Raw genomic sequence first — 21,393 nt, 5'->3', positions numbered from 1 at the left:
CCTTCATCATGCATATCCAAAATGATCTAACCTACTAACCTATATACCCTTTACAATTCATCATGTCTTATGTCAGCTTACAAAGATAAGTACAATATGAATATACATGTCGACTCAACAACATAAATACATGAATATCAAAACAATTTTCGATGTCGGATCTCCAAAGGATGTCGGCCTCCAATATCGATAAATTGATTCTAAACCATGTCGGCCTACATTGCCGGTAACCAAAGAAATCTATCCATCATGTTGGTGTTGGTGAAGTGTCTGTGAAGTGGTTGTCGGTACACAACTGAACCAAAATATGAAGCCGGAACAAGTTACCATGTTTCCATAAATGACAACATATTGAAACCAACCAATTGAGTGTCAATTGCCAACAATATTCTCCTTTGGCATTGATGGCAACGCTCATGTGAAAAATGATCTTGGTTTCCAACTGTCGGTTTCACCCTAAGCCTGCTCCCCTTGAGCTGAATATCCATCTGAGCAAAATACTCCATATCTCCTAAATATTTTTTCACCTATACTCACCCTAATGTATACAAGTGCCTCTTTTTCTTTTTCACATCAATATCTCTCCCCCTTTGACATCAATACCATCAAAAATACCAAAAAGCCAAAAATCGGGACTAAGAATGAAAAGACTGTACAATGAATATCCCAAAAATACCTTACCGAAGTTGAATATATTTGAAAATTTCCAGATAGGCCTTCTCCAAAAGCTCTAGAGAAGTATCCCAACCAGATTTGAAAGTGTCAGAAATAGATACAAGTCCATGTAGCATATGGGCAAATGACTCTTTCTCATTTAACTCTGTCGGTGTGGGATTACCAACCATATCTATACACTTAATGAATCCAACCGGGGATTCACCAATCCTCTAAGACTTCTGGCTCTTCTTATTATTTTTACTTTTTCCCTCTCAAGAGAAAAAACTTGGGCTTCCAAAACCAAAATTTGACCATCAATAGATGTAGTCAATGAATTCAATCCATCAAAAGAATTGGTTATACCTGCAATCTCCTCCTGAATATCCTTAATCTTTTTATCTGTCTCAGTTGTGAGCAAACCTGTGTTACAATATACTCATGTAGCTCTCTTTGCCTGTATAAATCTCTCTAGTGCTTGTCAGTTTGATATCTTCTACAAAGATTGAAATTCCTTTGAAATGTGTTATGTGATTATCTTAAGCTTACCGGATGGGCTCGCTTCATTGTCAAATTTACACTCTAGGACAAGTCTATGCAAAACAGTGATAGACTAATCAATAACACCTTTATCCATAGATCCTTCCTTCATCATTTTTTGTGCAACCTTCATCATGAGTTCAGTAGAACTCATCTTAGTTATGCTTTTCTTTTCAACCTGCGAGGTGTCAATTAACAACAATTATGGACTCACTACCGGTTCCCTGCTAGATTCCCCTTTCTCCTCCTCTGATGGTTTGACCTTTATAGCTTCCTCACTTGCACCGGTGGCTTTGCCACTTGGTGCAGTCACAGTAACTATCGGTTCCTCCCTAGGAACTATGACCTCATCATGTACAATATGTTTTGGAGGACTATTGTCCTCGACATTAGTAACTTGTACATTATCAACCTTTGCACTCTTTGTATCTACCGGTATCTCAACATTTGCCTATACATTAATATCTATCGGGAGCTCAATATCCACTATCTTAATGTTTTTCAAAATTGAAGGTGAAGTACCCATAATACCTTTACCCTTCCCTTCAACCAAGATATCTACAGTATCTGTCTTAGATTTCGATGAAGTATAAAAACCACGATTCTCTTCAAAGAACTTAACTTATGCCTTGTGGGTCTCCTTGATTATCTCATTGACCCTACCTAACATAAGACTGATTATTCTATGCTTGTTATTAAAGATTTTCCTATCTACAACCTCCAGTGTCTTGTCCATCTCCTCTGGTGAAATAGAAACACAAATAGATAACAACTCTTGAATCTTTCTATGCATGTCCTCTTGCATTGCTGATAATCTCCTAGCATCTAACATGTCATACAACTGTGTCGGTATTTGGTCTTCAATTTCTAACAAGGCTTTCTTATAAATATTCAAATACAACAAAACTGCTTCCTCTACTTCTCTTTGTTCATCATTATCTATATGTTCATAATAAAACTGTACATTCTTTAACATACCATCTTAAGTAATTTCATCAACTAACTCTTGCACAAGTCTTTAGTGGAATAATAGTTACATTACCAGATTCAATTGCCAGATCAATGTCATCCTTCTTCTTTCTCCTTCCAGTACTGGATAGGGCTGAAGGTGTTTCTTTTGGTGCTCTTTTCTATGTCGGTACCCTAATAGTAATTTTCCTAACCAATTTCTTCTTAGCCTCTACCTTAGTCTCTTTAGTTTTCTTCCTTATTACCCTTTTGAATGCCAAGGGTGTGTCATCATCAGATGCAGATTCTGCTGCAATAGGCTCAATGAATATTTTTGGTTCTTTCCTCTTCCTGCCTTTCTCCGGAATAACATCAATCAATGCTTTGATATCCTATGAAACTTTTTCAAGAAATTTACTTGCATTTCCTTCCTGCTTCTCTCTTTTCTTCCGGTTGAACTCAGTTTCAACCTCTTGCTTCTTCTGCTTAGTAGTCCCAAAGGTTTTTACAGATTCATCAATAGGTGCCTCAATCAGCATTTGTGCATAAGCATCAAGAATCTATGCATCAACTTCATAACCCATTTCCTCAATCCAAATCTTCCAGGGCCTTACAGACCATGAAGCATATGTCAGTTGAGTACTTCTCAATAATGTGCTTAGGAACCCTCACCCTATAATTCATATCCTTTTGAAATGATTTAATGTAACCCCACACCTTTTCATCTCTCTAACTACCCAATGTAGCAGTTGCTTGTTTTAGTTGCCTCCCTACTGGGATATCGAATGCCCATTTTCTCTTCCCAAAACCGGGAGTCTCATTGATGAAAAACAGCATTAAACAGACATTTAAGTTACCATACCAGAATGTTCCTTTCTTTTCTCCTTTGATCTTTCCCAGGTTAATCAACAATTCATCCAACATCCAACCACATAGATCTAACTTCTCATTCTCCCTCATCATTTTATGAGTTGCATAAATGCAGGAGCTAGAAACAGAATTCAGATGGTTTGATTGTGTTACCTTGTAACCAATGACCATGCTTCTGAATCTGATATATGTGTTAGTGATAGTACTGATCCTCATTGATCGCTTGTCTGATGTTGTGTCGGTAATCTTGTTGACCTAATCATTTGAAACTTTCTTCTCCAGACATTGTCCAACCTGCGGTAAACCAGTGATTGCCCTGATGGCCTCCTTCATAATCTTATACGGTCTATCCAACCAAATAAACTCTCCATGCACTCTGCTTAAAAATACCTAACAATCTCATCTTCAAATGTCAGAATATCTAGAATGTCGGTAAACCCTAAATCCACAATATGCTGGTATTTGGGTTTAATCTTTCCAGAATCTCCCACTAGCTCATTCATGTACATGCTCTTAATATCAGTCGTTCCTAAATTCTCAATATGACAATAAATATAATCTCTTACATCTTCAGCATACATGACTCCTTCTGGGACATGAGAAAAAGCACCAACTGAATCATCCATGGTAGTGACATGCGGATATCGCTTGAAAATCGTCCTGGGACGGTCCTTGACCTCAAAAATAGTTGGATTTGCAATAAATATAGGTACAGATGATGATCCCACTTCCATGATTGAAGATAAATACCTGTGAATAGCTGTCGGTGAAAAAATCTAAAGACCTCTTCCAATCGTTGGTGAAATTGCTCAAGATGATATCGATCGCTCTGAATTGCCTTAGAATTCCTCTAAATCGCTCTAAATCGCTTTGAATCACTCTGAATGCAAAGTGATCAGAAATGAAGTGAATTCAACCTTTTATCCTCCAAGAAATCGTAATCTGTTGTTGATATTAATGACTTCCAGTGGAAGATACAGGATCTCAATCAAACATCTTCATGTCGGATAAGCATCTCCAATGTCTAGAAAATCTTCCAGAACCTCTTCCCGGGGCATATGCAATATGTTCATGAATTTTCCTACCCCTAAGGCATCTACCTTAGTTACCGGATGAGCTTCCTGTCGATGCAAGAGAAACCTCCTCTGTCGGTTGAGTAATCGGTGCATTTCCATCTACTGATTGTTCTTTTGACTTTCTGACCCATCTCTAGGTATGATCTTGTCGGATTTCATCAACCTTCTCTTTTCCTTTCTCATTTGATCCTCCATTACCAACCGGTGGATTTTTGCTTCTACAGAACTTAGCAATATGTCCAACCTCATTACATACATAACATGTAACATTGTTCTTTTGAATTTATTTGCTTAAATCGGTGTAATTGTTTGACCTGCACTGATTAGACATATTTCCAAATTTTCTACATGCATAACATTTAACATTCGTTATGCAATCTTATGTCTTATGACCATGCTTATTACATTTAGAACATTGATCGGGAGCATAATCAGGGTTATGATTTGCTCTATTTCTACGTTGCCTAGCCATGTGACCAAATTTATTACAAACAAAGAATCTACCATTAAATTTATAAGCATTAAACTATCTTACTGGTGCCTTATGATTTTGATCTTCATTTGTAGCACCGAAATTTTGTCCTTATTCAAATCCAAGCCCACTAGAATCTCCATTCTTCCTTTGTCTCTTCAATAACTCATCAAGCTGTGTTGAACTAATCTTGAATTTGTCTTTATACTCACTTCCAATTATCTCTCAAGCTCTTGTTCATTACTATGGGATTCTACTAAATCGTTCTCAACATATCATTCTCATGAACCAACCTACCACACTCTTCAAATTTGTTTTTCAAAGATACAACAAGATTTTCTTCCTTTTTCTTCCGGTCCTCAATCTCTTTAGACATCTGCATAGTTATAGCTTGCATTTCATTCCTCATAACCATGTTCTCCTGACTCAGATTCAGACATCTCTCATTAAGTGCATCTTTCTCATCATTATCCTTATTCTGCAAAAGTTCCTTCCTCCTAGCCTGAACATATGACAACCTCTCCTGTAGGACAAGAATGAATTCCTAAGCAGAATTCAATTCATCTTGTAGCTTCAAGTTCTTCATCCTTTCAGCATCATAATCTTCAAGTTCCACCTCAAGTTGCTTCTCCAAACTCATATCCATGGATTCCGGATTCAGGATATTCCTCAAGATGTTAAACTTCCTCTGAGGCACAAGGCTTGATACCAATTGTTGGAATCCAAGAACACTAAGAGGGGAGGTGAATCAGTGTTCTGCCAGAATGATCAATTTTAACCTTATTAAAATATGCGTACACCAACCGATATATCGGTACATATAGAATTGAAATAAGTAAAGCAATCAATAATCCAATCACACAAATGAATACCATAACACACAGAATTGTACGTGGAAAACCTCAAAGAGGAAAAACCACGCTGGGATTTGTGACCCACAATATCGATCCACTAGCCATATGAAGAGATATTACAAAATATAGGGGCCTGCACTTGCATGAAGGCTTACAACCTAGAGCACACTGCTCAATCACAAAAAGGAGCCTCACTGACTACATACAAATCCAAACTACAATCCGGAGAAATGATTGAACTGCAATGATAGCATCTTCTATGCCTGAATACAGTTCCGGTTAAGCTTTGTTTGTTCCAGTCTGAATCCCTAAACCCTTAGTGGAATATCCCTTACATAAATATCCTCACATACATGGTCTCTCTCATATATTTTGCATCTCCTTTATTATTTCCTTCCTCATGCATATCCAAAATGATCTAACCTACTGACCTATATACCCTTTACAATTCATCATGCCTTATGTCGGCTTACAAAGATAATTACAATATGAATATACATGTCGGCTCAACAACATAAATACATGAATATCAAAACAATTGTCGATGTCGGATCTCCAAATGATGTCGGCCTCCAATACCGATAACCTGATTCTAAACCATGTCGGCCTGCATTATCGATAACCAAAGAAAACTGTCCAACCTGTCGGTGCCAGTGTCAGTGAAGTGTCTATGAAGTGCCTGTCGGTACACAACTAAACCAAAATATGAAGCCAGAATAAGTTACCATGTTGCCATCAATGACAACATATTGAAACCAACCAATTGAGTGTCAATTGCCAACAAATATGAATACGAGTTGATTAACCCTTTGATATATTTTAGTTGGTATAGAAGATTACCAAAGCTAGATGCAAACCTACATATCATGCAGAATGCAAATACCAACTAAAATTTAATATTGAGAATATGGAGAGACTAACATGAATTTAATTAATCATTGATAGGAAATAGATACAATATGTAGCCTTATAGTTCCTAAATATAATGAGGATGAGCATGAGGGATAAATTAAAATAAGAATATTGATTCAACAAAGTTTCTAAATCCTATGAAATAAAGAAAATATAAGTACTCGTTTATCCTCTCCTATCTAAGTAATTAAAATTAATTACTTAACTTAAATAATAAAGTGTAATTAAATAATTATACCAACAACATTTCTATTTGCATTTTGTAAGTTAATTAAGAAATATTGTCAAGGGAAACATGCAAAACTTCAGTTACAATTATAATAATACTTGCTTAACAATCCATAATTATGTAATTTTTAAAAAAGATCATGAATACCATTAGGAATTAAATTAGTCTTGATAAATCAAATATTAGGGTTAAGCATGATCTAGTAGTAATTAGTTATTATTGCATAAGAATCAACCAATCACGTATGTTACCAACCAAGAAGTTTTGCAAGCATATTATCATTTAATATAAAAGTGATATATCAATTGTTAAAAGATAATTATATAAAATTCATTAAGCAAGAAGAGTGCAACTAAGGTCACAACATGATTGGGCCTTACGATTAATACCTAAATATTCAAAGGAAAGCAATTTCCATAATGGATGTTGTGAGATGTATACATGCAGCACGAGGAGTCAAGGCAATGTCATGATATAAGGATGTGTGGTGTGTAAACCTAGATTATAACTCATATAATAAACTGAGTAAAGGAAAGTGAACATGATATTATTATTCAAACCATTTTGATTGAGTAAAAATAAATATGACCTAAAATTGAACTAATGAGGGAGATTTTGTTCAAGTCACCAAATATTTATTAGCCCCAATTGAATCAATCTAGGACATCATGAAATACTATTGGGAAATTTGGTTGACCTTGAGAAGAATATAACTTTGCAAAAAAAGTGGAATTTGAGATATATATGAAATCAAATATATTCTCACATCAAACTATCAAATGAAACATGAACCAAATTGTTTACAATATAATTAAAGATAGATAAACTAGGTAATTGAAGGTTGCTAGATGAAATAGAATAATGAAGATCTACTTTATATCGGTAGATAAGAAAAAGATGTGAAAGATAAAATAAATGATCATTAATGCAATAAATTTTATAAAAGAGCGCAATAGGGTAGGATGCAATATTTGATATAAAGTTACAGAGAAGGTAATATAGAGATAGAAGAAAGATTGAAGTAGAGTAGGAAATGGAACTTCTATCTATGATTGTATAGAAACTCTACAATCTACTCTAAATTTCTATAAAATTTGATGTGAGATATATATACTATCTCGTAATTTTTTTATTTAACTTTTTAACCTTGCTTTAGAATGAAATATAATTATTTTACGTGTATGCAATCATGGACAACAATATAGAAAGTATCAATCATGCTTGAATACCTTAAAAGATTGCATTAGTTGTGTCGAAGGGTTGTATGAGGTCTTATCATCACAAAACTAGCTTGAGGATTTGTGCAATTCAAAGTCAATGTTGAAGCGTGGTTTCGTGATAAAGATATATTTCTCCCCACGCAAGTGTTCTCTCATTTTATCCTTCATTTTTCTCTTCGTTTAGTAGTAGTAATTATATTAGATTTAGTTTAGATTTTATTTTCTTTAAGATGATTACTAAATATCTTTATAGAGTGATGATTGTAAATCTAAACATTGAAAGCATGGTTAAGCTTTGATTTAATCCTTGTTCTTCTACAATATGCTCTTTCATGAAACAAGTTAACATAACCTATGAGGTACATCCTAGAGACATCAAAACTAGGAACCCAAACATTTGTGGAAGCTAGTCTTTTTCATAGAAGAATATAATAGTTTCGCATAATCCAACATTATGGTGTTAGAATGAGGGAATAATTGATTAAAATACGTACAAGTTAGGTTTATTTTATATGGTTTTGCCTAGTTCTAATCTAGTTCTTAACATAATAGTATTATAAAGCAAAGCATTTAAATATAGGCAGAATAAGTGTTTTAAAATTCAGGTTAAACCCTTTGTTGTGTATTATTGTAACCATGATTACTTGAGATTATTAAGAAACTAATTTGTTTTATTAAAATGTGTGTGTGTGTGTGTGTGTGTCAAAAAACTTCCAACTTAATCTTACAAAGAGAAAATTTTAAGTTATCCAGTTAGTAGCATTCCAAAATAGTAATAATAATAAAAGAAATAAACAACAATGAGAAGAAGAATGAAACATCCACACAATAGAGAGAAATTGATATACCTTTTGAACGATATTTCAAGAAAGAATCTAACATCCAAAAAAATAAAATCAAATTATTATCAATGAATATTGATTACAATACAATCCTAATCTTTGAGCTTCATAGTAGATCAACACTCTCAATCATGAAGGAGCTTAGGTAACATAAACTTACAAAAACATAGACATAATATCTCCATCCAAAACCCTATTTATATATGCCAACTAGGCTTAGAAAACCAGGAATGGTTTTTCGATTCCTTGATCCAAAATGATGTAAAAGTGGTCAATATCACATGCCAAAGAGCAACATGCATTAAAAAATATATGGTTTTTCATTGTATTCTTTTTTTAAGTGTTTTTGTTATATAGTATTGCTATAGTTACATATTTCTTGTTTTATTTTTGGTTTAATACATCCAAGCTAGTTAGTAGTAATCTAGCTGCATGATATCATGTGTGTAGCCAATCAACATAGCAAATTGAATATAGAATCTTATAAAAAGTAGTAACATGCACACATGTTCAAATTTGTATTTATTTTCTTATTGTAGATTGTGGCATGTTTCCATGGGTGATATTATGCCCATGGATGTTTGCTATTCTTTTTGGAAAATCCTAACAGTTTGATAGAAAAGTCATACATGGTGTAGGGGAGAATACTTATAGGTTGATAAAGGGCAAATAAAAGCATGTGCTTTTGATATTGAATGACCAATGTGAAGAGTTTAATGGCATTGCAAGAGTGCTAGTATATGATAAATAATTTTTGAAAGGAATTAACCCAAGAGGAGTTTATTAAGCCATTATTCTCAAATGTATGTAGATAGGAGAAGCCATAGAGGCAAATGCACTACTACAACCTAAGATAGTAAATTTTTATTAGAATACAATATTATACAAGGTAATTATCTATAAGGGTTACCACAAGTAAGTGTAAATTGGCACATAGATTTGATTCCTAAAACAAGTTTAACTAATAAAATTACTCATAGTTTGATATTATCTAAAAATGAGGAGTTACATGAACAAGTTGAAGTCTCACTAATGAAAGGGTTGGTCAAAGAGATTTTGATTCTCTTAGTATCTAGCACCAAAGAAAGGAGGAGAATGGTAGATATTTACAAACTAAGAGCTATTATTAAGATCACTATAAAATATAGTTATCTATTGCTAAGAATGGATGGTCTTATGATTATTTTATTGGAGTGAAATATTTCAACAAGATGGATTCAAAAGTAGATACCATCAAATTGGAATTAGAGGAAATGAGTGGAAGACTATTATTACTACAAATGGAGGTGTGCATGAGTAATTGGTTATGCTATTTGTGTTGACTAATACATCTTGTACATTATGGGATTAATGAATGAACTTTTGAAACCTTATTGTGGTATGTTTGTTGTATATTTTGGTGTTCCAAAGGTTAACGGAAGAAAATTTGAAGGATTTGAAGAAATAAAATTTTATGAAAGAAGATCTACTACATTAAGGCTTTGTTCTTTTTACAAATGGATTGAAAAAGGATCCAAAGAGCTATTGTAGATTTGCTAAGAATGGCTTACACCAATAAGTATTTTAGAAGCTAGAATTTTTTTATGGTTTAGCAGGGTTTTATAAGAATTTCATTAAAAAAAATAATAATAGAATTTGTGTACTTATTAATGAGACTATGTGAGAAATCAAAAAGGAGTTTAGTTGAATTTTTGTAACTAAAAAATAATAATTGGTTAAAAAATAAAGTGATTGAATAACTAGGTTTGGCTTGACCATGTTTTGATAGTTTATTCTAGCTAGATTATGACAGAGGTGATACAATAAGCAAAGAAATGTTGAGTTAAGAAGAGTTGTTGCTTAATTTATCTAGTAATTTAATAATGCTTAAAGGAAAAAATATGCAAATAATTTATTTTGTACACTAACCATCAAACGCTATAATATTTTACTATGCAAGATAAGTTGAGTTAAAAACATGTCAAATGGTTTGAACTTATGCAAAGTCATCTATTTGTGATATAAATGATAAGTCTAATAAACTACTAAATGCATTACTTAAAAGTTAAAATTTTTTGATTAAAATGAGAATTAAAGTTAGTTTTAATGAGAGAAGAATCATGGGAGGATGAGGTTGATTTTGATAATGCCTGAAAAATATGCCATGTGCTACAAGTATGGATAGAACTAAGTGATTGTATTTTAGCTAGTGTAAAAAGTAATTTTACCTAACTAGATTGCTTTTATATGGTAGACTTACCATACTACACTTAAACTCACTAAGACATTTTTTAATTTTTTTTTTCTTGCCTCATAACGACTTTACACATGTACTCACACTTATTCAAGTGTTCCACATGTGTCACACATTTTGGAAGGTTAGTCAATTGTCTACTCATATCTTCCTCATTTTTCTTTCTTCTACATATATAAGGAGCTCATTGTATTATTTTATTATTTTATGGTTATTTTTATTTTTCATTGTACAAGTTCATCTATGGAAATTATTGAATTTTGTATATTTTATTGTTGCTCCAACATAGTATCAAAGCAATAAATAAAAAATCAATTTCTCATTTGTGTTGAATCCAAAATATTTAACCCTATTATCAATGCATTGTAGAACCAAATCAACTTAACCATTGAGTTTCGAAGACACAACAAAATTGTCTCTTGATTGTCATTTTTTAACATAGATTTTTTTTTGCATCTACATCATACAAAATTTCATATAACCATTTATGTGTGAAAAGCAATTTTTTTGTAGAGGGGCCCTATGTTGAGTGCAAACTTTTGCAAAATCTCTAATTTAGAGAAGAGTTTTTTTTGCATGGGGTTTTCCATATTACTTCATTTATGGGAGTATCTTATTGCACATAAGTACCTCATCAAGCCTTGTTATGAAAACTCATTTTTTAGTGTTTTAACTTTCTCCTTAAATTTCAACTTTAGGGGTCGTCATACAAACATACCTCATTAGGCCTCATTGTTGAGACTATTTTTTTAGTGTTTAACTTCCTCTCTAAGTATCACTTAAGGAAGGTGTTCATTTGGAAAGTAGTTTTACCTATCTAGTTTAATTTTACCTAGTAGACTTATTCACACTACACTTAGGTTCACTTAATTTTTTTATGTTTTTCTCTCTGTAGAAACTTTACACGTGTCTTCACACTTGTTCCAAGTGTTCCACATGTGATACATTCTGGAGGGAGGGTTTGTTGTCTACTCCTACCCTCCTTTGTCTTTGTCTTGCATATACAAGGAGCTCACTAGATTGTTGTATTCACTTTAAGATAGTTTTTTCCTTTTCATTGTACAAGTTCATTTGTAAAAGTTATTGGATTTTGTATTCATTTGTAAGATGATTTGTTCTTGAAGGGATATCAATTATATATTCCTAGAGGTTACAAGAGAAAGAATTTGATTGGAAAGGAGCATACTAGTGGATTAACTAATCATTTTGATATTGTTATAACAATGGCTTTACTGAATGAAAATTACTAATGGCCTAAGTTAGATGTCGGTGTTTTAAGAAAGGTGTACAAAGTTATATGATTCATCAAGTAGGAAAAGGAAGTGATCAAAATGTTGGATTGTATTACTCGTTGCCTATTCCATAGACAATGGGATGATATTAGTATGAATTTTATGTTAAGATTTCTATGAACTTAGAACAGTTGATCAGGTTTTAGTTGTACCTAATAGAGTTTAGATGACGCATTTCATTGCTTATAAGAAAACTAATGATTTTTTATATGTAGGAGATTTATTTTTTAGAGAATTGTGAAAGATTACATGGATTATCTAAGAGTATTGTGTCAAACAAGCATGCTAAATTTGTTGGTCATTTTTGGAAGACATTGTAAAAAATATGAGCTCTAATTTAATTTTAAGTTTAACATATCACCCACCAACCAATAGATAGATTGAAGTAGTAAATAGAAAATCAGGAAACTTATTAAAGTGTTTATAAGTAAATGGATATATGGTTAGGCCCTGGCATTATTGCACACTGAGTTTTTCTGTAATAAGTTAGTGAATAGTAGTACATGAATGTCATTTCAAATTCTGTATGGTCACAATCCAAGAAACATTTCAAAATTAAATGAAGAGCATAAGAGAAGTGGAATACATATGAAAAAAAAAACTAGAAAATGAGCAAACAATTAGAGAAGATAAATGGTAAATATAGGAGTACATTGATTAGAAAAGAAGGAACAATCATGGGTTATTTTAGAGAAGAAAGATTTATGCAAATGGGTTATTTTAGAGAAGAAAGATTTATGCAAGAAGCATACAAGAAGTTGAAAAAAAAATTAAACCATTAGATTGTGAGATTTGAGTTACCCAAAGAATATGATATATCACCCACTATTCAATATTTCACATTTGTATGGTTATCATAAAGAAAGTACTAAAGGATTTGATAAAAAAGTTGATAAATTTCAAATATTTCAAATATACCAAAGCAATAAGCTAGAGTTTTAAAAAAAAAAAAAAAAAAAAGTTGGTATTAAAAAAAATGCAAAGAAAAAGATTAAAAGGTATGAAGATTACTTAGTGAAGTGAAAAGACCACCAATTGAAGAGTCTTCATGAACATCCATAGTTGAGGTATACTGTTACCAAAAATCTTAGTAAGAGTCTTACCTTAGAAGTACTCAAGTTGTATGATGCAAGAGCATCCTAAGCTACAAAGCAATTTTGCATCAAATAAAAATGTGTTTTGTGTTTGATGCCTTTTACATGTCTATTTCAATTGTCTCATATCATTTGACATTACCCCAATTACATATTTCCATTGCAACTTCAATTCCGTGCATCTAGGCTAGTTAAGAGTCACCTAGCTATGCACTAGCGTGTTTGAAACCCATCAACATAAGCAATTGAACATAGCACTTTATGAGCATTATTAACGCATCCATGTGTTAAAAAGTTTTATTTATTATGTTTTGTGGCATGCTTCCATTGTAACAAGATTTTTTAATTGGATTGTGTGCCTAAAATTTAATTGTTACACTAACTTGCAAAGAGTTGTGTATTTAATCATTGGTCTTGGGAAGATTCATGAAAGCAGTGACATCGAATTTTGAGATCCACATCCCAAGCTACATCAAAGGTGGTTATATTGGATGTTTCAAGTACGTGCACCCAATGCCAAGGGAAAGTCATGAGTGAAATCATTTAATAAGGGGCCTCACCATTATCACATGTGCCTAAGGTAATGCTTATTTTTTTCAAGGTGCCACCTATATGCACAAGGGTGGCAACATGTGAAGAACGGGAAAGGTAAAAGTGGACTAGGAAATAACAAATAAGAGCTAGAGATTACAAAATGTCCATATTATAAATTAAATTTAAGGCCCATACCTAAATTTGTTGAACCTAGTGAATCTTGAAATGTAACTTTATTTATAAGTTTTCCTTTGTTTCTATTATAAACCTTTATCATCTCTCAACAAACATATTGAATGTTAAAATTTGTTATGTGATTAAATAAACTTTCATAATGAGTGATTAGCTCACCTTTCATTACACCCTTAAACCCAATTATGATTCATACACCCTAATCCATAAATAACTTCCAACATAAAATGTAACTTTCAATAAGCCCTTCAAACCTAGGTGTTATAACATAAAATGTAACTTTCAGTAAGCCCTTCAAACCTAGGTGTTATAACTCAACAATTAGCTCACCTTTCATTACACCTTGACTAGCTCACCTTGCTACTTGAAACCTGATTATGTTCATACACCTCAACAATTCCCTCATCCAATACTTTTTTAACTTAATCATAAGACTAATTACATGACTTAAAATGTTATATATGAAATATTTAATTATTCATTCAACCAAAATTCTTATTTTTAATGCATATTATGCATTAATATTAAAATATTAAATATCTAGAATAGCATTAGCATTGTTAAATATTTCGATTATGACATTGTGATTCTTACCACCAAAACTTAAACTGTTATTGTTCATCTCGATCAGAAAAACAAATACCTTCAGTTTGTAAAAAATATATTATAATCATTGAATAATTTAAACCATTACCTAAAGCTTGCAAGAGAAAATGTTGACGCATTTTAATTGCTTTATGAGAACATATTTTATACCTAATAAAGTTCTTATAACCATTCATGCTCACCAGGCAACCAACCTAATTTAATATTTTACCTACCAACATACCACATTCAACCTTTCACATTCCACAATATCCCATTAAATATTTTCCTATTTTCAATGCCACCCTTGTGTCAGGACATTAATTAACGCTGTTCAACGTTATTAATTAGAGAAATACCCCAAAGATAGGTTGTCTCTCACCATAACAATGATTGATAGATAGGTTGTCTCTCACCATAACAATGATTGATACATTTTCAAATTACTTCTATAAAAAAAGATTCCACAATTATAAACACTTGATGGCATGTTTTTTATTAAGCATCACTTGTATTGACTACATACATGCCATAGAGAACTTTCATTCAATTTCTGTTTTAAGATATTTCGAGATTTAAATCTCGCAAAAAAATTAAACATACAGATTTAGTTTGTTACGTATCTGTATGGTCAAACATTGAAAAAATCCTTGACAAAACAGTCTGAACTCAACAAGACAGATCAACCGTTCGAAGTACAACACAAAACTTGAGAAACATTTTTTTAAGAAAATCTTCAATCAAGAGCTGCATTTTGGAATTAGAAACCATGTGACAAACATGAACGCAATATATTGCAGCTTTTTGATCCAGAGAAAATTCAAGATTTTCGAATGGAGCTACTAAAATTTTCAGCGAGGAGAGTAAAAAATGACTTCTCCAGTAGATATGCATTTTTTCCCATTGTAACTTTCAATCTAGCAATCATGAAATTTTCACCTGGAAACCAATCTGTCAATCATGACATTTTAGCCTGGAAAACAATGTGAGGCTCTACACCCACAATTTCTGGAAGATTTACTATAGCTCATATCAGAGTTGATCCACTCATATCAATTGCCTAAATGCTTGTTGAGATGCTTCTACCTAATGCTTTGACGTGCTGTTTTGCATGATACCATAAGCCCATGCATAAACTAGTTGCTTTCGTTAAGATGTTTCAATAGAATTTCTAAACTAACGATAGCGCAGCCTAAAAGTAGGTAGCTACAGAGAATCCTTCCTCTTACATCTACAACTACAGTCTAACTTATGATTGACAAAGGCAATAGCAGAGGAGAAAGTAAGTTTTTTAACTTTCCTCCCTACTGTCCAATATGCTCAACAACCAGAAACAGTGTTCAAGTGGGGAGGAATTTGATGGGCATAGCCTATATACAAAAATTACATGCATCCTAGGACTACAATTCTAAATTATATGACCACATAACTTGAAATAGCAAATGATCCCTTTGTCGAGTCATAACAATTAAAGATCAAGATCTTTGAGTCAAAATCTTGGAGTTAGACCTAAGAACTATGCACAAGGTTATATTATTGCTTTGAAATCAAAAATAGATTCGAACTAGTTGGATAGATTATATCCCAATGATGGACAATAGTACAGACAACAAGAGTGAAGTGCTTGCCCACTGCTGTAGGGCAGGCAACAATCTCAGCCAAACAGGGACCTTCATATGAAGAATTTCTTGATAATATCAAAGAATGATCCATTCACAAATTGCAGCAGTTCTCTGGTGTAAAATTGCTTTGGCACCTTGAAGTTATGCATGATTTTTTGTGGTTTATCCATTTTACCCAAACAATCCATTGAGAAAAGAGTTCCCACCTTCTGCGCTCCATAATCCCATAACCACCACAAAAGGCAATTGTCCCTGTTTAAGCAGCATCCCCTGTACAAAAGGGCACATAAAGGAGGAAACAATATTATGCCATTGGCAAATATAAACATCCAGTATGCATTATCTATGTTGATAGAGTACTTGAAGGAATTACTCCAGCTGAAATGGCTCCTCTAGACTCTACCCCTAATCTTCATCATTGTAAAGCTGCTAAAATCTATTTGAGATTCTAAAATTAATGCATCCCAATCTTCTAACCCACTCCAAGCTCAAAGAAAAAGTCTATGCCGTTAAACAATAAATTCCATCACAATAAAATCAAAGCTTAACTCTAGCTCATAGATAACAAATACTCTTGGTAGAACAAAATAAAGAACTGTCATTTGAAACAGATGAATAAACATCTATAGCTAGTCTAGCATATAAATAGAAAGCTAACATAAAACTATCTCGATGAGAAACAAATCAAAACTACAGATCCAAAGAGATCCTATATTATCAGAGAGAGCTTCCTAACTCTCCCGACTATCTTTCTATGTTCTATATAATTGCAAAAACCTAGTTAAAACAGATGGGGGATTTAAGCAACCCAACCAGTCCCAAAATTTGCTGTCCACTCTGCACAGACAAATGCCAGAGTAACGAGCCGCTTTTAGGACTTAAGAATCCAGGGTCTGGAAAGTTCTGAAATGGCAAAAGAACATATCCAATCCTTGGACAATGCATCACTGCCTCTGGCTCTGCCGCCCAGCTGCACCATATCCTCCATAAGCTGCTTGCCCATTAGCGGTCCCATCAGCATGAGGAACACCATAACCACCAGTTGGTGCTGCATTGAAGCCAGCTGCAGAAGGATCAGAAACACCGGATTTCCAGACTGTGTCTGAATATCCAGAGTTTCCATGAGGATCTCCATAGCCACCTGCATAAGCAACACCTGTTCCTGTCTGTTCGCCATTATTGCCCGCATTATAGTTTGGAGTTGCACCTCCACGGCCAGGACCACCATAGCCCCCAGCTGCATTGGCATTGTATGAACCCTCGTTGTTGGCATATCCATATCCATAATTTGGATTTGTATAACCATTGCCACCACTGGGAGACTGTCCAGCTGTCCCAGAAGCAGCACCAGAAGAAGGCCACGAGTTTGCAGCTCCATAGCCTGTATTTGTTCCATAGCTTGCAGAGTTAGCCTGTGATCCATAACCAGCAGATGCTGCATTACCCCATGGGCTTCTAGGAGCTCCGACAGGGCCATTTCCAAAACCAGAGTTTGGTACGGGAGTACTTCCATAGCCACCACCAGCTCCACCATATGCAGGAGCTCCAGGAGGTGCACCTCCATAACTGTTCATTCCATAATTTCCATAGCCATACCCACCAGTATTAACTGCACCGTAGCCACCACTTCCATAGTTTGGGGCACCATAACCAGCGGGTGGAAAAGAAGGAAAGCCCCCTCTTCCTGCAGGAGGTTGCCCGTATCTGTTATTATCCATCCTACCTTCATAACCACCAACATTTGAGTTAGAATTATTATACCCTTGATAACCTCCTCCACCTCTGCCTCCACCTCCAGAAGAAGCATCTTTCGGCAATGCTCGCTTAACTTCTACAAGTTTGCCGTTCAATTCATGGAAATTTTTCAGCAAAACATTTTCCACTGAATCTTCTAAATCAAAAGTAATAAATCCAAAACCTCTTGGCCTCTGAGTGCTATGATCATACATTACAACAACATCGTTAATAGTGCCAAACTGCTGGAAATAAATCTTGAACTCTTCTTCAGTTAAATTTGCAGGCAAACCTCCTACAAAAATCTTCTTTGTTCTAACAACACCTCCTACAAAGGCTTGGCCGCCATTGTTGTTGTAGCTGTTAGCCCTGGCATTCTGTTGCTCTTCCCTGGGAACTGCTTTCTTTGCTTCCACCTATACAGTGCACACAAGTGCGAACCGATTACAATAGACAACAAGATGAAGAAGAAGCAACTAAACTACAACAAAACGAGACATGTACACTGATTTTGAGGAAGGAGGCAATTTTTATTGGCAACAACTTAAAATTTCAATCACAGAAAGAATGATAAAACCCAAACCTAAGTAGCTTTCAATTAAAATGATTCACTCTGATAAATTTATTTCTCCATGCAATTGAATAATACCAATTAATATGTTTCTAACTTCTTTTACAACAAAAAAATAAGAAATCATTTATCCTACAGGGGCAAATTTGGCTGGAGTGTTATCTCACTACAGGGGCAATCTAGAGTTTCGTTCAAAACCAACATAAAACGACATGTAACATTTCAAAAGGAGAAATTAATTGCAGAAAGCTAGTCCCTAAAGAAAACACAATTCAGACGGGGAAGCTTTACAGGTACTTTCAGGGTAAGATTATGAAATATAAAATAAAACAAACAAACTAATATTTCATACACCATCTACACAAAACGCCATGGATCATTTGAAGAGCCAAAAAACAAAATGCCGGTATAAATAAGAATACAAAACGGGGAAAGCTTTGCCGGGTCTTTGGCAATATTATTAAAAAAAGAAAAATGATATGAACCCTAGGATTTAAGCAGGCATCTGCCAAAGAGAAGACGGAGGTTAACAAATCAGATGGATCCTCTGTAAACTTGAAGCAAAACATCAGTTCTACGATCAAACGGCCACTAGGGGTAAGAAGAAGAAGAAGAAGAAGAAAACAAAAAACAGAGGGTTTTAAAAAGACATATTCATCTAGGGTTCAAAAGAAAAGGCACTGAAAAGGTAAAAGAAACATACAGTTCTTCCATCGATGGTGTGCTTGTCCTGGAGAACCCTATCAAGAATGGAGGGGTCGGCGAAAACAACAAAGCCGAAGCCTCTGGCGCGTCCAGTCATGCGATCCTTCATTATCACAGTCTGCACAACCTCGCCATAGTTGGAAAAATACTCTGCCAGCCTCTCTTCGCTCGTCTCCCATGAGATCCCCCCAATGAAGAGCTTGCCCTGATCGGAATCCATTTCTAATCTTCAGGAAATCTGCAAAGTCCCCTGTGTAAAATAAAAACCCTGGGTGATGCGGACGATGGATATCTAACCTCTGCTTCTCATCCACGGTTAATGTGGGTTGCTGGGGAACAAGTTTGAGCCGTCGATTGGACTATAAATATATTGGTTTGGCCCATTTCAGAATTTGGCTTCTCCAAACGCGTAGAAACCCTATCCGGACTTCTGAGGATGATTTAACTCCATTTTGTATATGCGTTAGGATTATATATATTATATATACAGACACTCCCCCGTAATGCCAGCTTGGCACGTGGTGATTTTAAAAGGCTTAAATAATGTCCCCTTGTTATGGCCAAAATTTTGTATTTTAATGCTAGGTAATCGTTGAGGGATCCATATATTTAGAAAATAACTGTCCATAATGTTAATACCAACTGATTTTTTATTTGTAATGTTTGAATGGTTTAAACAAAATTATGAAGAATTTGTTGAATGGTTTATCCCAGTTTCTTAGAGGTTTTGTAATTTTTTTTTATATTTTATGTTTCAAGTTTTAGTTTATGTAGATTTTAAGGGTGTCTTTTAGAAGGGGGATTATTTGCACGGGAGATTTGTAAATACGGTATAGGAGGGAGGAGGGGTGCAAATAATCTCCCCCATAGTTAATACTGATTTTAAGGATGCAATTTTTCTTCATTCATATTTTTAAAAATATGTGTAATATTAATCATTTAGTTTGTGTTTATTTTTATTTTTATGTATAAACATTTCAGATCACACTTGGTGATCTATCATCATGATGTAAGGGAGTGCCAAGAAATGTACAAATATAAATATTATTTTATAAATGATAATCTATTTTATCAAAAAACAAAACGAGTATAAATATTTTCAATGATAATCTAATTCATCAAGAAAATAAAACTAGTATAATTATCTTAAATACATTTATTTTAAAAAATGTGGAGAGATCCCTCATTCATGGGGTTGGATAGGTTGATCCATTGATGTTTTCCTTGCTAGAAATATGGACTTCATTTTCATATTATAGCATTAGAATTATAATATTAAATTAATAAAACAAAGAAAGAGATTTATTTATTAATTTTAAAAATTATATATAAAATAAAATTAATAATATGTTTAATATCTATTTATATATGGGATATTCAGTAAATCATTTTTTATTAAGGTAAATAGACGAAGGGCTCGAAAACCATTTACAAAGCAATCATGAACATAAACAAAATGAGTCTAATAAGAAGTGAGATTGAAACCGACAAAAAATGATAGACAATAGATGAAGGGCTCGAAAACCATTTGCAAAGCAATCATGAATGCAAACAAAATGAGTCTCACAAGAAGTGAGACTCTAACCAACAAAAAATGATAGACAATAAAAGACTAAAGGAAACAAACTACATGTTTACAAAGAGCTTTAGGCCACTGATGTCCTACCACTCACAATCTCAAAAATCTTGTGAGAGTGAAATTGACAAAAAACGATAGACAATAAAAGACTAAAGGAAACAAACTACATGTTTACAAAGAGCTTTAGGCCATTGATGTCCTACCACCCACAATTTTAAAAATATATTTTTTCTTCAAAGGTTGTCTCCATAGACTTGCATATCTACAAGTGATTGTTGCCAAGTGGGGGTCGGTTTGAGCAATAACTTTGCCCTTGGCATCTTGTCTCTTTGTTGAAGTTCTTTTAACAGGGTCAAACTAAGGAGCATTGATCTAACCAACTTGTTTCTTAGCTATTCTCTTTTCAAACTTAGTTTGAAAAACATACAAAGTGGTGGTCAAGATTTTCATAATTTCTTTGTTAAAGGCAATGATCTCCTTCATATTATTCTTGATGCTTTCCTATTTTTTGTTGATAGAATCCACTTTCATGTCCAATTGTTCCTATTTATCAAATTTATTAGGTAGGTTTTTTTGCATAACCCTAAATGTCTTCTTCAACAGATTTAATTTGTTAGTCAGAAACTTCAAAATGG

The 21,393-nt window shown here is 33.7% G+C and overlaps 1 protein-coding gene across 2 annotated transcripts; it reads right to left on the bottom strand.

The window, feature by feature from the left end:
* Nucleotides 1-16,050: 16,050 nt before the first annotated feature.
* Nucleotides 16,051-19,626, bottom strand: LOC131072263 (heterogeneous nuclear ribonucleoprotein 1). 2 transcript variants are annotated; one of them, XR_009112679.2, is made up of 3 exons: nucleotides 19,178-19,626; nucleotides 16,983-18,319; nucleotides 16,051-16,439 (listed from the first exon to the last, which is right to left on the bottom strand). XR_009112679.2 is itself a non-coding variant. In XM_058008394.2 (2 exons), exons 1-2 carry the CDS (start codon nucleotides 19,397-19,399, stop codon nucleotides 17,114-17,116), a joined length of 1,428 nt encoding a protein of 475 aa, XP_057864377.2. In that variant the 5' UTR covers nucleotides 19,400-19,626; the 3' UTR covers nucleotides 16,748-17,113. The 2 variants fall into 2 exon arrangements, 1 of the variants encoding a protein (XP_057864377.2); XM_058008394.2 differs by lacking the exon at nucleotides 16,051-16,439 and having other exon boundaries at nucleotides 16,748-18,319.
* Nucleotides 19,627-21,393: the final 1,767 nt, after the last annotated feature.

The sequence above is a fragment of the Cryptomeria japonica genome, chromosome 11 (assembly GCF_030272615.1).
Source record: "Cryptomeria japonica chromosome 11, Sugi_1.0, whole genome shotgun sequence".
In the NCBI taxonomy this organism is placed as follows: Eukaryota; Viridiplantae; Streptophyta; class Pinopsida; order Cupressales; family Cupressaceae; genus Cryptomeria; species Cryptomeria japonica.
The sequence above is the reverse complement of the archived record's forward strand: the minus strand, read 5'-3'. Positions and strand labels throughout refer to the sequence as shown.

Coding starts and splice junctions, on each gene's coding strand:
- LOC131072263 (XM_058008394.2), bottom strand. CDS start 19,399: ATGGATTCCGATCAGGGCAAGCTCTTCATTGGGGGGATCTCATGGGAG. Junction 18,320..19,177: donor ACACCATCGATGGAAGAACT/GTATGTTTCTTT, acceptor TGCACTGTATAG/GTGGAAGCAAAGAAAGCAGT.